The sequence below is a fragment of the Aspergillus wentii genome (genome assembly GCF_001890725.1).
Source record: "Aspergillus wentii DTO 134E9 unplaced genomic scaffold ASPWEscaffold_1, whole genome shotgun sequence".
Lineage (NCBI taxonomy): Eukaryota > Fungi > Ascomycota > Eurotiomycetes > Eurotiales > Aspergillaceae > Aspergillus > Aspergillus wentii.
This window is the reverse complement of record NW_024467832.1, coordinates 5,033,013-5,046,982: the sequence shown is the minus strand read 5'-3', so window position 1 is coordinate 5,046,982 and position 13,970 is coordinate 5,033,013. Positions and strand designations below refer to the sequence as shown.

Here is a 13,970-nt window from a genome sequence, read left to right as displayed (position 1 = left end):
CCCCCTCTTTTGTCCGGTAAAACTTCTAACAATTGACACTCATCGCTTTCCAGTCTATCGGACATCCGAATATGACAACAGAATCTCCCGTCCGCCGACCCCAGGCTTGCGAGCGATGCTGGAAACGGAAGCAAAAGGTGGGTCTGTTTTTGCAACGAGGACTGTGGCTGATGCTGATGAAACAGTGTGACCGACGATTGCCAACATGCGGCAATTGCATCGAGGTCAATGCCGAATGTGCTGCTCGCCATGTGTCGGTCGAATTCACCATGGAAGAGGGCACTGGCCTTTCCCATGCTGCGCTGCCGGGGTATGCTGTGTCACACATGAAGTAGTGCTTAGCTGACAATGCTGTAGCTATATCGAATCACTCAAGCGCAAAGCTGATGATTTGCATGACCAACGGGAGCAGCAGCGACTGCGCGTATCTAATGCTTCGCCCATTCCCGTCCAGACTGCTACTCCACAGACATCGGATGTCGCTGTCTCGCAGGCCGATGACATGCGCGCCAGGGAGCAATCAGTCGAGGCTGCCATGGGAGAAATTGGCCTGCTGTCCCGCAATGCCATGGCAGAGCCTCGCGATAAGACAAATAACCCGAAAGAGCTGGCCATGGGCAACATCGTCCAGGCTGCTCTCGACATCTCGGGTGAAGATCCATCACGATCGTCGTATGCAGCTCCCCATAGCCGTCGGATTGCAACGATGATCCGCCAGACAGACATTCTCAACAGAGAATTTGCTCTTCCATATCTGGATCGATTTCTCGACCACGTTGCTGTCATATTCCTGCATATAGAGCCCACGAGAGCAAGGCAGCAGTGGGATGCTTTCTTCGCTACACATGATGAATCACGGGAGCAGACCGTAGATGAATCGTTCAGGAACTTTATTGTCTACATGAATATAGCGGTTGGGATGCTACTATCTCGAGAGCCCGGGGTGGACGTGGTCGCTGGGAGTCTGCATGCTGCAGCAATGAATAGCTTCAAGATGGTGATGGACTCGGACGACCCCGAAAGGATACTGGAATGCATGCTGTCGCTGGTGATATACTCTTTGTTCAGCCCCCTGGGAGGCTCAGCATGGCACCTGATTGGTCTTGCAATGCAAAAGTCCATTTCATTCGGATTCCACCGAGAGCCACCGATGGACACTCCCCCATCTACGCAGAACTACAGACGATGCTTGTTCTGGAGTCTCTACACCCTCGATCGGTAGGTTGCAGCATAGAAACGAGAGGATTGACTGACACTGTGCAGGACTATCAGCAGTGTCATGGATCGACCCTTTAGCATTGAAGATGCGGATATTTCACTACAAGTAAGATACCCGGTCAAAGCACCTCTCCCATTCAATAACACTGTATAGTACTCAGCCGACGACTCCAACTCAGCGGACTTTGCCATTCAAATCTTTGCACACGCTAGACTCGTGTCTAGCCGGCGACGATACCAATCTCGAGGACTGACATTCCATTACAGCAACTTGAATCAGTGGCGAGAAGCCATGAGCTACGTAGAAGCCGTGTCCAGGAGCAAGGGAAAAGCTCCGAGTTACATCAAGCAGCTGGCATCACGGGCGTTGCTGCAGACCAGCAAGGTCAAGATGCGCTCGAGTATATGGAAAGCTGGAACCGTGGATTGCGATTTGATCACAACCAGTAGGGATTTCATCGACGAGGCCTACCAACGATCCGAAAAAGGGACCTTTCCTGGGTCTTTCATTGATGCTTTTGACATCTTCGCTGCTGGAGTGGCTGTCGTTTGCATCCCCCGTATTAAGCAAGTGTCTGCAGTAGTCGGCGAGAGCTTCATCATCAGTAAATGCGCTGCCTTGTTGACGATCCTCGGCGAAAGATTTCCAGCGCTGCGAGTGTTTTGTAGGATCATCTGGACGCTGTCGAGCTTTCTGTCCGAAGGGCTTCTAAGAGATCCAGTATGCACTGTGCTTTACAAGACAATATAGATGGACACTGACAAGTATATCGCAGATCCTGCAGAATCCACCGTCCATCGTGCCTGGAACAGTCCAATCTCTGCTGAAGGACTTTTTCCGAACCCAGCCCGGACTGGATCCGATGCCCCTGAACGCATTGTGATTATATACAATCACCCATCTCGTATCATCCAACATCCAGGAACTATCTTTCTGTCAAGATAATACCCCATGGCACCTTCACGAACAGACAACTTCGGCCTCCCAAGTGGCTCCTCCACGAAGCCAACCCTCTATGTTCTCGATAAATTTCCTCCCCCAGCCATCGAACACGCGAAGAAGCTATTCAACGTCATCCAGCCCCACGACGAGCAGTTCCAGAGCTGGCGACAAAATGCTCGCCTCCTGCTAATCCGAGGATCCTACATGACGGCCGACGATATCGCCAGCTGTCCCAACCTGCTCGCTATCGGCAAGCACGGCGTGGGCATCGACAAGATCGACCGTGATGCATGCGACAAGCGAGGCATCAAGATCCTTAATACTCCTGGCGCCAATGCCCGCGATGTCGCCGAGCTCGTCGTCACTCTCGCGCTGTCCGTGGCGCGCACCATCCGGTCCATCACCACCCGCCAAATGACCAAGCCAGTGCCCAAGGAGACATGCAACGGGGTGACTCTCTTCCAGAAGAGAGTGGGCATCATCGGCATGGGCAACATCGGCCGAACGGTCGCGGAGATCTTCCGGGGCGGCTTCGACGCAGAGATCATCGCCTTTGACGCCTATCTGCCAGCCGATGCATGGTCGCATATCCCTCACACCCGCGCAACGAGCATCGAACAGGTCATCACCACGGCGGATATCATCTCGCTGCATATCCCATTGACGGAGGAAACACGGGGCATGATCTCGTACCCGGAGATTCTCAGAATGAAGCCGGATGCGATTCTGATCAACGCCGCGCGAGGGGGCATCGTCAATGAAGATGACCTCGCCCGAGCTCTCTCTGAGGGCCATCTCTGGGGCGCTGGAATTGATTGCCATGAGCAGGAGCCTCCGAGCCGGGAGAAATATGGCTCACTGTGGGATAACCTGAATGTCGTGAGCACGCCTCACATTGGCGCTGCAACATCGAGAGCGCAACTCGCCAGTGCGACGGCTGCGATAGATAACCTGCATCAGTTTGTATCCAAGTTGTAAAGTCCTTAGAGTTGAATTACTTTTATGCTCGTTAATGTCAATGTCATTCTTCTTTCCTCTTAGTTACTCGCTATCTCAGTGCTTTCTATTGTCTTTGCACTTTTGGCCGCTGGAACTCCGGCACAATGCCAGTCTACATACTGCACGTTGCCTTTGATGCTGTCTGTGATAAACAGCGTCTTCCCCTCTGGTCCGCCAAAAGTACAGTTGGTCAAGTTCTTGCCCCCTCCGTCGGCCGTGATAATCCTCGCCTTCGGAATGCCATCCGCGTCAACAACAAAGACAGAGCCCAAGCTGGGATGACAGATGAACAGATTTCCCTCCTCATCAACCGCCAGTCCATCAGGTCCTGCACATCCAAAAGACTGAAAGAACAGTCCTACTTTGGACGTGGTCCCATCGGCGTGCAGTGGCAGCCGCCACACGGCATTTGACCGAGTCATGGCGACGTAGAGAAAGCGCTCATCGGGCGAAAGAACCAGACCGTTCGGAGAGACTCCGTTGGAGACGAGGCAGTCCAGTTTCCCGGGTGGGGACAGACGATAGACGCATCCTGTTGGATCGGTCATGCCCGTCTGCCCTTGGTCCGTAAAGTAGATGTCGTTGGTGGAGGAGACGATCAGATCATTGGGGCCTTTGAATCGTTCGAGATTGCGTCGAGTGAGAAGGGGCGATATCGCTTGACTCGATGGATCGAAGAGGAGAATGCCCTTGAAGAATTAACGATGACTCTTGTAATCGTAGGAAGATGAGAATACCTGCTTGTAGTCGGCAATGACCATGCACCCATCCTCTCGAACAACAAGGCCATTCGGTTCTCCATCGTAGCGCACACACTCAGTGACATTCTTTTCTGGGCTTATCTTCAGAATTCGTCCATACGGAACATCCACCACATACAAATCGCCATCCGTTGTATAGGTCGGACCCTCGAGAAAGATGTCTGACGCTGGCAGTGTCGATCCGCCACGCCATTCGGTCGGCTGTCCAGTGCATCGCAACGAGGCGGGAATGTGTGCGTAGAGGTTGGCCTGGATGACTGGAGGAGCAGGGTAGAAATTCATTATGATGAAATCAGTTGGTACGGCCTGAGTGGTTTGTGAACCGTAGTTGTATATATTGCAGTGTGCATCGGGAATTCTCCGAAGAGCTCTCGGGCCTCCTGTTATACTTGTTTACCTCTGAATGTATATCCGTTCAGACATCCCTTGGACAATTATCTTCATCTGACAGTCAACAGCTTAGCTATGGGCCTCATCACCGACACCAGAAATGCCATCCACAACTCCCCCAAAAACATCTTCAATGCCTATGTCTTGATGTGCACGTGGATATTCGGTCTCTCTGGAGTGTCCAAAGGATTCGATGAAGGCAACATTGCATCTCTCGTCACTCAATCCTACTTCAAAGCCAAGTTTGGCCTCGACAAGCAATCATCTGCCGAGTATGCCAATACCAAAGGATGGATTGTCTCCATTGCTACTGCCGGTGCTGTCTTTGGATGTCTTGGAGTATGTATCCCAATCTCTATCATCCACATGATATTAATACTGCCAGTGCTCGCCCATCAATGACAAACTTGGCCGCCGCTGGACACTGCGCATCTTCACTCTGATCTATATCGCTGGCATTCTGGGCCAGGGCCTCTGCGATGGAAACGTGTCTGGCCTCTATGCATCCCGATTCATCTCCGGACTGGGACTTGGTGCACTCACAATCGTTCCCCCCATCTACATCACAGAGGTACTTCTATCCACACTACTGTCAGTCTATGCTAATCTATTAGATTGCCCCCAAAGCCATCCGCGGTCTTCTTACCCTACAATATGCAGCTTGCCAGCAGCTGGGCGTTGTCTTCGGATTCTTCATCAACTACGGCGTCACGAAGCGACATCCTTCCGGCAACACACAATGGATGCTGCCAACTCTGCTCCAGCTTTTGCCAGCTGCCATCTGGCTGTTTGGTTCATTCTTCTGCGTGGAATCTCCACGATGGCTACTTTCCACCGGACAGCGAGAAGCAGCGGCTGTGGCCATGTCGAGACTGCGCAACCTCACTCGCGATGATCCGGTGGTGATCAGCGAGCTGGCTGGGATAGATGCGCAGATCCTCCACGAGATGGAGGCCGTAGGAGACGCCTCGCAATGGGATCTGCTCAAAGAGACTTTTATTCCCGTCGAGAACAGACGCCGCTTCTTCCTGATCTTCATGGCGACGGTCTTTTCGCAATGGTCCGGTGCCAATGCCATCACGCAATACTCGCCCACCATCTTTGGCTATCTGGGCATCAAGGGCGATGAAGCGACTTTTCTGGCCACGGGGATCTACGGCGTGGTCAAGTTTGTTAGCACCCTGTTGTTTGCCCTCGTCATTGTGGATTTTGTCGGTCGTCGGCAGTCTCTCATCACCGGCATCTGTCTCCAACTGACCACTCTCATCTTTGTGGGCGCCTATCTCGGTGTCACCAAAGACATGTCCCCCGAACAGGTCAGCGCCAGTCCCAGTGCTTCCCGTGCATCGACAGCAGCCATCGTCGCCATCTTCCTACATGCAGTGGCCTGGAGCATTGGCTGGTTTAGCATTCCGTATCTGGTCGGGTCAGAGATCTTTCCGGTTCGCATCCGCTCGCTGAATGTGTCCATCTCGATGGCCTTTCACTGGGCGTTTTACTTTGGATGCTCGCGTGCCATGCCGAGTCTGTTGACTGCGACGCACAAATGGGGAGCCTTTCTCTTCTTCGGCCTGATCTGTCTGCTGTCGCTGATATATGTGTTTTTTGCCATGCCGGTAAGTCTCCATGGAGGTATACAGTATATATCTAACTGTAGTAGGATACCACTGGCAGGCCACTGGAAGCATTGGATCACCTCTTCCAGAGGCCCTGGTATACGGTATACCAAGTTGCTTATGCTTCTCATGATGAGCGAGAAGAGGTTGGAGCATCCAAGACTGGCGATCTAACACGCAACCATATCGAAGTGGTGTGATCAGAATCCTGAACTATAGACACCCTGAATCAGTCTATATACAAGCCAAGCAGATAATTATTGATAGCTTATCACAATATTTACTTTAGTCACCTTAAAATAGTTGGACTGGCTCGGGTCACATAAGTTGAGTCTACTCATGAGTAATAAGTAAAAGTATAAGTAAAAAGGTAAGTTTAAGTAGGGATTTAATAAGTTTAAGTCCTAAATCCCTATTCAAACTCAACTCATGTGACACACTAGTTGAACATCACCATCATTTCGCCTACTATACTCTAACTTATACCCGTGGAAAATGGGTATCCAGGAGGATCTATTGTTGACGACCTCCAGTATAACCGTCTCCATTCCATTGTATTATTGGCTATAACCGCCATAGCCGCCATAACCACTGGAATAACCACCACCGCCATAACTGCCACCACTACCGCCATAGCCGCTACCACCGCCAGCGCCATAGCTGCCACCGCCAGCGCCATAGCTGCCACCACCAGCGCCACCGCCACCGCCTCTCGCATTGGCCATGTTCACTTTAATGCGCCGACCATCGAGTCTATGGCACATAAGTCCTGTCAGCTTCTGAGAAATATATATAGCCAGGTAGGGAACAATTACTCCTGCTCATTCAGCGCATCGACTGCTCCGCTTGCTTCCTGCTCACTGCCAAATGTGACAAAGCCAAATCCCCTGCTCCGGCCCGTGTCTCGGTCTCGCATCACGATCTGGCTGGATTAGTAACTGATATTGGATATGTAGCGGCAGGTAACGCTCGCTTACGGAATCAAGAACATGGCCATATTCAGAAAAGGCATGGCGTAAGGTCTCATCGGTGGTGTTCCAGGAAAGGTTTCTTGTGGATTAATTAATGCGAGGTCATTTGACTGGAAATTGATGACAGAGAACTTACCCAACAAAAATTTTGGCAGACATGATGAACAGAAGGCTGCTGTATATTGCGGTAACAGTTGGGACGGAGGAAATTGCAGAAATGGAGGGGTATTTATTTGGGGGGCACGGCTCAGCTCAGCTCTTCAGCTCAGCTCAGCTCTTCAGCTCAGCTCAGCTCTTCAGCTCAGCTCAGCTCTTCAGCTCAGCTCAGCTCTTCAGCTCAGCTCAGCTCTTCAGCTCAGCTGAGCCTGCATACCCCACCTTGAGATCACACGTCCGGTTACCAGTCACGTGCTATAGGCTTCTCCGAACCCGATATCTTGGCAGGACTCCTTACGTCACAATTCCAAAGGCAATAAAAAGAGTTGAAGTATGTTACAAGGTGCATACTAGACGCATCGAGTGTCCTCCATCAAGATGGATACATCAATACAGGTTAGTTTTCAAGTAGACCATTAGAACGTGTATACTGGCCATCTAGATATCAAGCCAGACAATGTTTTTGTTAACTATAAGGAGGATCGCAGTGATAACAGGTTTTCAGAAGCTCAAATCAGTGATCTTGGCAGCTGTTGCCCTGCTGGCAGTCCCTTCGCGAAGCATGGTACGCCTGTAGGAGCGGCCATGTGGTCAGGTCCAGAGGTGATTATGGAAATACCTTAGAATATAGTAACAGATATTTGGTCTTTCAGTGCAGTGGTGAGTTAGAAAAGCTCTCATCTTCAGAATGAGGCCTAACTTTCTACTGTAGTTAATCAGTCTCATATATGGAGGTGACTTTAGTCTATTCAGACTGCTCACTGTCCTATATAGCCATAAAGAATACATCTTGGAAGTTCTAACGGAGCAGTGCCGCTATTTTGGCCCTTTTCCCGAGCAATATGTAGAGATCGCACGTGTTAAAGGATAGATGGTTTCAGGACTAGCAGATACTTTTTTATTACTCATCACAAGTATAAACCAGGGTATGATTGAATAAAACAGATTTATAATTATGTCTTAAACAATACATCTATGGAAAATAGGAATGAAAATGAAATAATATATAGACATCATAAAAACTCCTGTGATCCAGAAATCAGCCCAGACCCACCTTCAACTATCCCCAGTTGATTATTTAAAAACATTTGTTTCCGCAGTAGCAGCGGCCATCAACACAGTATCCATGGCTACCCCAGGGCTTGCAGCATTTGGACGCGTCGTTCGAAGGGCAGTCTCTGCGCACACAGATGGTATCTTCCTACCGACTAATACAACTCATCTCTATTTACAGCCATTATATGGAGTAATTCAAATTTACTAACCATCAAATTATGGATATGTTCGACGATATCTGATGTCATATTATGTACAATCAGATTCCTTCCATAAGCCACACAAAAGCCATTTTCCTTAGGGAACAACTCCCTGATTGACAATCTCTCTCAGCTTGACATTATCAGCTCCCCAGAATTCATACACTTTGGCTCCATTTTTACATAGAGCAAAGGTTAGTATTGCTTTGATACCTGCTTCTTTAATAGTTTCCAACTGCATATTAGCATCCACCTTATCATATCTGATCTTACTAAATAATAAATTAAAGATAAGTGAGATTATCTAGCGCAGACATCAATGCCCACAGACTTATCGCCGTTGATAAGCTGTTTGAAGTCGGAGTGACTATCAGTATTGGCAAGAATACTTCATCCATGGGAAGTACTTATGAGTTGATAGGGGTGACAGGGTTTTTGAAGTAGAACCAGATGAATTCTCAGCAATACGGGTTAAAGACCGAAAAATGGCCACTATTCACGTTTTTTTTTTTTTTTTTTTTTTTTCAGCCTTTCAGCTATTCCTGGGCAGAAATTGTAATGGTTGTTTATGTCTTGTATCTGCGGATTGTAGATTGCGCTGCATGCCAGTCAGAGAATAAAGAAACATGATTTATCACCAGCGATTTCTCACTCGATCTCATCCATAGTCTTCAGAAGCAGTAGCATACTATTTGAAAGAATTGCTGAGTCGCTGTAAGGAGGCTCTTCCAGCCGTATATGATGGAAGCTGTTGGAAAGACCGCTGACATGATTATGGCATTATAAGAGCCGTCAGTTAATCCCTATGCCATGTGCAGTATGTATGTGTGATTTATATGGTTCATTCTGTTTAAGCTATATATTACTAAAACTGAACCCTGGTAGTAGTCATACCATATATCAATACAAGATACTATGGATCAAATGTGCAGGGCTTACTACTGCAGCATTGTTAAATAGTAAGCAGCTAGATCTATCTTATCAAGTGAACATGCTTTGATTATAACCCAGATAAGAGAATTACATCTTGATTGATTATGTAGATTGCGAACTTTTCTTCAAATTTGATATACCAACTTAGTAAAGAATGAAGCATTGCCTGCCATTGGTGTATTCTACCGCTAATCACTTGATCGACAAACCTGGCTTAGCCTCAGTCCCAGTCTCACATAATATAAGCCAAAGGACCTCCCACTTACCCAAGACAATCCCTATTGAAACAATCCTCGACCATGTCTACTAATGATCCCAAAATTGGGTACAACCTCTTTTCCAGCCTCGTAAACTCTGACACTGAACTAAACGTCTTTCGTGCGTTCAAGGAGCTGAACACCCGCAACATCCTTTACCTCCAGTCTGAGCTCGCAGAGCTTGAGGAGACTTTCCACGACCTCGACGAACTCTACAATGATAAAACAAAGGGTAATGATACCTGGAGTATACCACGGAGCTGGTATGCCATGAACAAGGAAGGGGGAAGATACTTGGATACTGTGACTCGAATGAGGAGAGTTTCCGAGGGGTATTGTGCGTTCTATTATTCTCCTTTCAAATCGGATGACAATTATACTAATGTGAAATAGATAAAGCCCTTCAAACACAATCTTGGCTGCTAGATCAGAAGCCGCCGAGCAGCAGAGCATACAGAGCCCTTCGGGGTATGTTTGATGCCCATAAGCCCCATATGTCCCGGCTGGATGCCAGCTTTATTTTAGAAGATGCCCACAGAGACGATCTGATTGCTCTTTTGGTCAAGGAAAAGGAGGCATTGTCACGATTCCTTGCAAAGTACTTGTACCGCTTGTTTGAAGAAAAGGTACGAGGATCCGGTTTTTAGCATTCGAATCCATCATTCTAAATTGATATCCGTCGCTGTCAGCGCATAACCAACCACTCCGGAGAGTTATCCATCATATCTGATGAGCGGATCCAATTGTTTGTACGAGTGTCGATGATCATTCTTTCGTCGGTTCTCCCGATCCTTTCTATTATTGTCCTGTACGTTGTTAAGAGCCAAAGTATTCGACTTGGTCTCGTAGTCGTGTTTTCTGCCCTGTGTTCGGCAGCACTGGCGACGATGAGCGGGGCAAGAAATGCAGAGATTATGGGAGTGACTGCTGCGTAAGTACTCTAAATTTCTGTTTTATAGCGGTGGATTATGGAAGTTGGACTAATAAAAATAGATATGCTGCCGTTCAAGTTGTGTTTGTCAGTGGAAGTTAACCTTCAGTCTTCATCTTTGGAGGGAATAGAGAAATCGATAGCTCGGGTTATATATGAAGGGCCAATATAACGAACACCAAAAGAGACGAATAATTCGACGATAGCGAATAACAAATGGCTTGATCCATTGATGAGCTTCGCAAAATAGACCCTGTCTTACAAGGCATAACCCTTATTTCGAGACCCTACCAAAAAGCCTTTTAAGAGCGCTCTTTGGCTTCACAGACCGACTGCACTGCTCCGTCTTTGATTGGGAAATGACAGGCGTACTTGATAACCCCGAAATGCTCGCGAGAGTGACATCTTGTACTTGGTTTTTACTGTCCCAGTCCCGACGATTCGCTTGTTCCTGATCATATTCTGCTCTCAATGCATCCACGGCGTCGGCATGGTTGGCCTGCAATTCGCAAGCATGGAGGCGCTTTTTGTAGCCACGATCCCACTTTTCTCGACGGTTTGTCTCTTCCCACTGACGGATTTCTTTGTCGGAATACTCTAGATCGGAAGACATGAGTGTTTGTTCCATAGAGCATCATTCAATTGGATTGCCCATTGCACCTTGATTTTCAAACTTCCTCCACGTGACGGAAGCAAACTTCAGTCGGAAACGGTGGAACGGGGCGTATCGAAAGAGATATGGACTGACGGCTGCGCTGAAAAACCGCAACTTGGGGCTTGTCACTGAGCAAGGAAGCATTAGGAATTCTGTAAAGCAAGATATATTCCCCGCAGAGTCAACTTACGAACTTGGCTCTTGGCTAGCGACAGGGATGCGTTGGACAGTATAAAATTGCACGGATTGCCCATGTCATCAACGAACACGGCGTCAACTACTAAGAGTTGGATATGCCACTGGTGCTCAACGGCTTCTTCAAATGCCCAATTGGCCGTTATATATCCTAGACACGGTATGATCTGTCCGGACCCAAAGGCGATGTGTGATTCTGGGGGTGATGCAAGTGGAAAATTCTGCCAATCGCGCCATCTGGAAGAGACCAGATTGTTGCATCCAAGAAGCTCAGTTGCGCCGACCAGTGCCTTTCCGGACGGAATGCAGCCCAAGAAACCAGCCCGAACTTCTGCTTGGTGCAATGTGTCCGAAACGTCCAATTTTGGGCTTTCACCCTGCCTGAAGTCTCTGCATAACAAAGCCAGTCTGTCCATGTCGTGCTGCCTAGGACCGATACCGTTTCTCAAACTGGCCATGTAATCCAGGAATGTCAGGCCAGCTTGGTAAGATGATGAGGCTTCAAAGTCTTCCCATGGCACGAACGGAACATGGACTTGGACCAGACAGTCATCGATTTCACGAATTGTGTATTTCTCTTTTTTGGCCAAAAACGGTTTCTGGATGCATCTGAGGTAGGAGATGTTTGAACCACTGGTCATCTCATTAGGGCCATGCCAGAGAGTATCAAACAGGGTCTTGAGATCTTCTCGGATGTGTGACAGTCCGTAAAAACGACTCTCTAACGAGTAGCAATTAAACGACAGCTGGCGCGCTCTCGACCATGGAAAGCGGATCAACATGAACTCCTTTTGGTCCGTATCCAGCTTGATCAATCGATAGAAGTCTTCTCGGCAGAAGAGACCGTATTTGCTCTGTGGATTACTTGTCAGCACTATACAAGCCGAGACACATCAGGTTCCAGGAGAGAATGTATACAGACAGTCAATTGTCTTTTTGGCTTGGTGGTATCCTGTGGGAATATCCAGACCTTATAGCTGCCGGTGAAGGTTTCATGTTCTTCCCTCTCCCTCTCCCTGTCATAAAGAAGCGATCCCAATGCTGCCGATTCCCTCTTCCGTAACAGAACTGCCTTCATCTCCGAGCCATTCAGTCGTTGTTGGTGCTCTGCCTTTTGATACTCAATTCGATCGGGGTGCAAAATAATCGCAAAGGGCTGGTTCCGTCCGGAATCGCCGACTTGGACTCTCTTCATGATTGCTGAGTCCCATGTCTTACAATACATGCGACTGTCCTCCCAAAATAAATGCCTTCCAGGATGTGCAACCACCTCCCACATGCCACGCTTGGTCAATGGTGTTCTCAGAATGTACTCCCAGCGACTATCCCCATCTGGAGGCCGAAGTGTGACCAGTAACTTCTGTGGTGTAGTTCCCTCATCCTCGTTCCACTTCCAGAATACCTTTGTACGTGAGTTCACCGAGGTCTTCTTGATTGGACAATGGCATTCCTGGAGTAATCCCTCCAATTCATCATATCTCGAGGTTTCGACGCAGAACTCGAGTAGATCATCGATGAAAGTCACGGGTGCTTTCTTACCGTCGGGATTCTTCATTCTTCTGGCCATGGAAATGGAGTCACGAGATGCCACACAGAATGACATCAACAAAGAACTGATAAACCGACTGACTTGATGATGCTTCTCGTGATATACAATTTGACGTGCGGCAAAAACATCCTTGAGCAAACAGTGGGCATCCTCGAATCGATTTTGACAAAGGCGTTGTAGAGCTTCACCATATGCGGTATGGAGCTGATCTTTTGAAGAAAGCCTATACAGTGTCAGAACGATGTGAAGTACGAGTATGTTGTTATGACCAACCAGCCAGTTCTCGCAAGATCCGACATGGTGCGGGGCACTGAAATGCACTGGTTAAATTATAATTCTTCTCAACGTGTTGATGTAGACAAATCAGTAACTCAAAAGGCACCACAGATGATAAGCCGTTACGTGTTCAATAAGCATACTTGAAAACGAAAAGGTCAGCCATGTGCGGGGTAGATCCCTATTTGAGAAACATCAGCACTAAGAGTGGCTCAGCATGTATTTATACTCGCGATGCTCCGCTCTTCTATACTGCAATTTTAATTTCACATAGAATCGTTATTCCTTAGCACTCATTTTACCATGTCTCCTGATAACCCTGGTGTTTAGTTAATTTTCATCTCTAAGATCTAGAATAGAGCTTTCTATCATGTTAATCAAGATATCTTATGGACTTGAACTGTCTGCTGAGCTATCTAATTAAATAATATATCTATACTTATATATATTACTTATAGTTAATAACAGTTTACTTATTACCAGCTTATATAAACAGACTCTATTAGTGAATAAAGGGGGAAACAGTATATATCTAATTATAGTAGGATATAACAGCAGACTGCTTAAAGCACTGGACCACCTCTTCCAGAAGCCCTAGTATATAGTCTACCAAGTGGCATATGCATCTCATGATAAGCAAGAAGAGGTTAAAGCATCTAAGACTGGTGATTCAACATGCAACCATATAGAAGTGGTGTGAGTGCAGTTGAATCGGAGTGACAACTTTGATCAGTCTATCTACAAGCCAGACAGATATTGGTTAATCATATAGTCGATGACAATCTATTTACTATGGCTATCTGATTGGATAATGGCCCGGGAGTATTTTCCGACGAATAGCATAGTTGATATCTATCCCACAGC

At 47.7% G+C, this 13,970-nt stretch overlaps 6 protein-coding genes across 6 annotated transcripts; 3 read left to right on the top strand and 3 right to left on the bottom strand.

Annotated features, from left to right (window-relative positions):
• Positions 1-176: 176 nt before the first annotated feature.
• ASPWEDRAFT_56901 (uncharacterized protein) lies at positions 177-6,127 on the top strand (the record flags this gene model as incomplete). Its single annotated transcript, XM_040838316.1, has 12 exons — positions 177-310; positions 358-1,218; positions 1,264-1,324; positions 1,373-1,939; positions 2,225-3,021; positions 3,219-3,432; positions 3,679-3,873; positions 4,061-4,152; positions 4,380-4,650; positions 4,697-4,882; positions 4,926-5,927; positions 5,972-6,127. The coding sequence occupies 12 exons, from the start codon at positions 177-179 to the stop codon at positions 6,125-6,127; spliced, it is 4,536 nt and encodes a 1,511-aa protein (XP_040695628.1).
• Positions 6,128-6,230: 103 nt separating this feature from the next.
• Positions 6,231-7,231, bottom strand: ASPWEDRAFT_35576 (RNA recognition motif domain-containing protein). The gene is made up of 4 exons (XM_040834254.1): positions 7,035-7,231; positions 6,905-6,977; positions 6,743-6,849; positions 6,231-6,680 (listed from the first exon to the last, which is right to left on the bottom strand). The coding sequence occupies exons 1-4, from the start codon at positions 7,055-7,057 to the stop codon at positions 6,485-6,487; spliced, it is 399 nt and encodes a 132-aa protein (XP_040695627.1). The 5' UTR covers positions 7,058-7,231; the 3' UTR covers positions 6,231-6,484.
• On the top strand, positions 6,874-7,642 carry ASPWEDRAFT_293983 (uncharacterized protein). The gene has a single exon (XM_040833271.1). It carries the CDS (start codon positions 7,056-7,058, stop codon positions 7,464-7,466), a length of 411 nt encoding a protein of 136 aa, XP_040695626.1. The 5' UTR covers positions 6,874-7,055; the 3' UTR covers positions 7,467-7,642.
• Positions 7,643-9,542: 1,900 nt separating this feature from the next.
• ASPWEDRAFT_167938 (uncharacterized protein) lies at positions 9,543-10,533 on the top strand (the record flags this gene model as incomplete). Its single annotated transcript, XM_040830218.1, has 4 exons — positions 9,543-9,837; positions 9,894-10,126; positions 10,190-10,431; positions 10,494-10,533. 4 exons carry the CDS (start codon positions 9,543-9,545, stop codon positions 10,531-10,533), a joined length of 810 nt encoding a protein of 269 aa, XP_040695625.1.
• Positions 10,534-11,005: 472 nt separating this feature from the next.
• On the bottom strand, positions 11,006-11,329 carry ASPWEDRAFT_35573 (uncharacterized protein). The gene has a single exon (XM_040834253.1). The coding sequence runs from the start codon at positions 11,228-11,230 to the stop codon at positions 11,066-11,068; it is 165 nt and encodes a 54-aa protein (XP_040695624.1). The 5' UTR covers positions 11,231-11,329; the 3' UTR covers positions 11,006-11,065.
• On the bottom strand, positions 11,145-12,269 carry ASPWEDRAFT_293923 (uncharacterized protein). Its single transcript, XM_040833270.1, has one exon. It carries the CDS (start codon positions 12,061-12,063, stop codon positions 11,230-11,232), a length of 834 nt encoding a protein of 277 aa, XP_040695623.1. The 5' UTR covers positions 12,064-12,269; the 3' UTR covers positions 11,145-11,229.
• Between the last annotated feature and the right edge of the window lie 1,701 nt (positions 12,270-13,970).

What these genes read in the sequence shown, in the direction of transcription:
- ASPWEDRAFT_293923 (XM_040833270.1), bottom strand. Translation starts at nt 12,063, where the DNA reads ATGTTGATCCGCTTTCCATGGTCGAGAGCGCGCCAGCTGTCGTTTAAT.
- ASPWEDRAFT_35573 (XM_040834253.1), bottom strand. Translation starts at nt 11,230, where the DNA reads ATGCTTCCTTGCTCAGTGACAAGCCCCAAGTTGCGGTTTTTCAGCGCA.
- ASPWEDRAFT_293983 (XM_040833271.1), top strand. Translation starts at nt 7,056, where the DNA reads ATGATGAACAGAAGGCTGCTGTATATTGCGGTAACAGTTGGGACGGAG.
- ASPWEDRAFT_35576 (XM_040834254.1), bottom strand. Translation starts at nt 7,057, where the DNA reads ATGTCTGCCAAAATTTTTGTTGG. An exon ending in TCTGCCAAAATTTTTGTTGG is followed by an intron (nt 6,978 to 7,034) that starts GTAAGTTCTCTG and finishes TTAATCCACAAG; the next exon opens with AAACCTTTCCTGGAACACCA. An exon ending in ATGGCCATGTTCTTGATTCC is followed by an intron (nt 6,850 to 6,904) that starts GTAAGCGAGCGT and finishes TAATCCAGCCAG; the next exon opens with ATCGTGATGCGAGACCGAGA.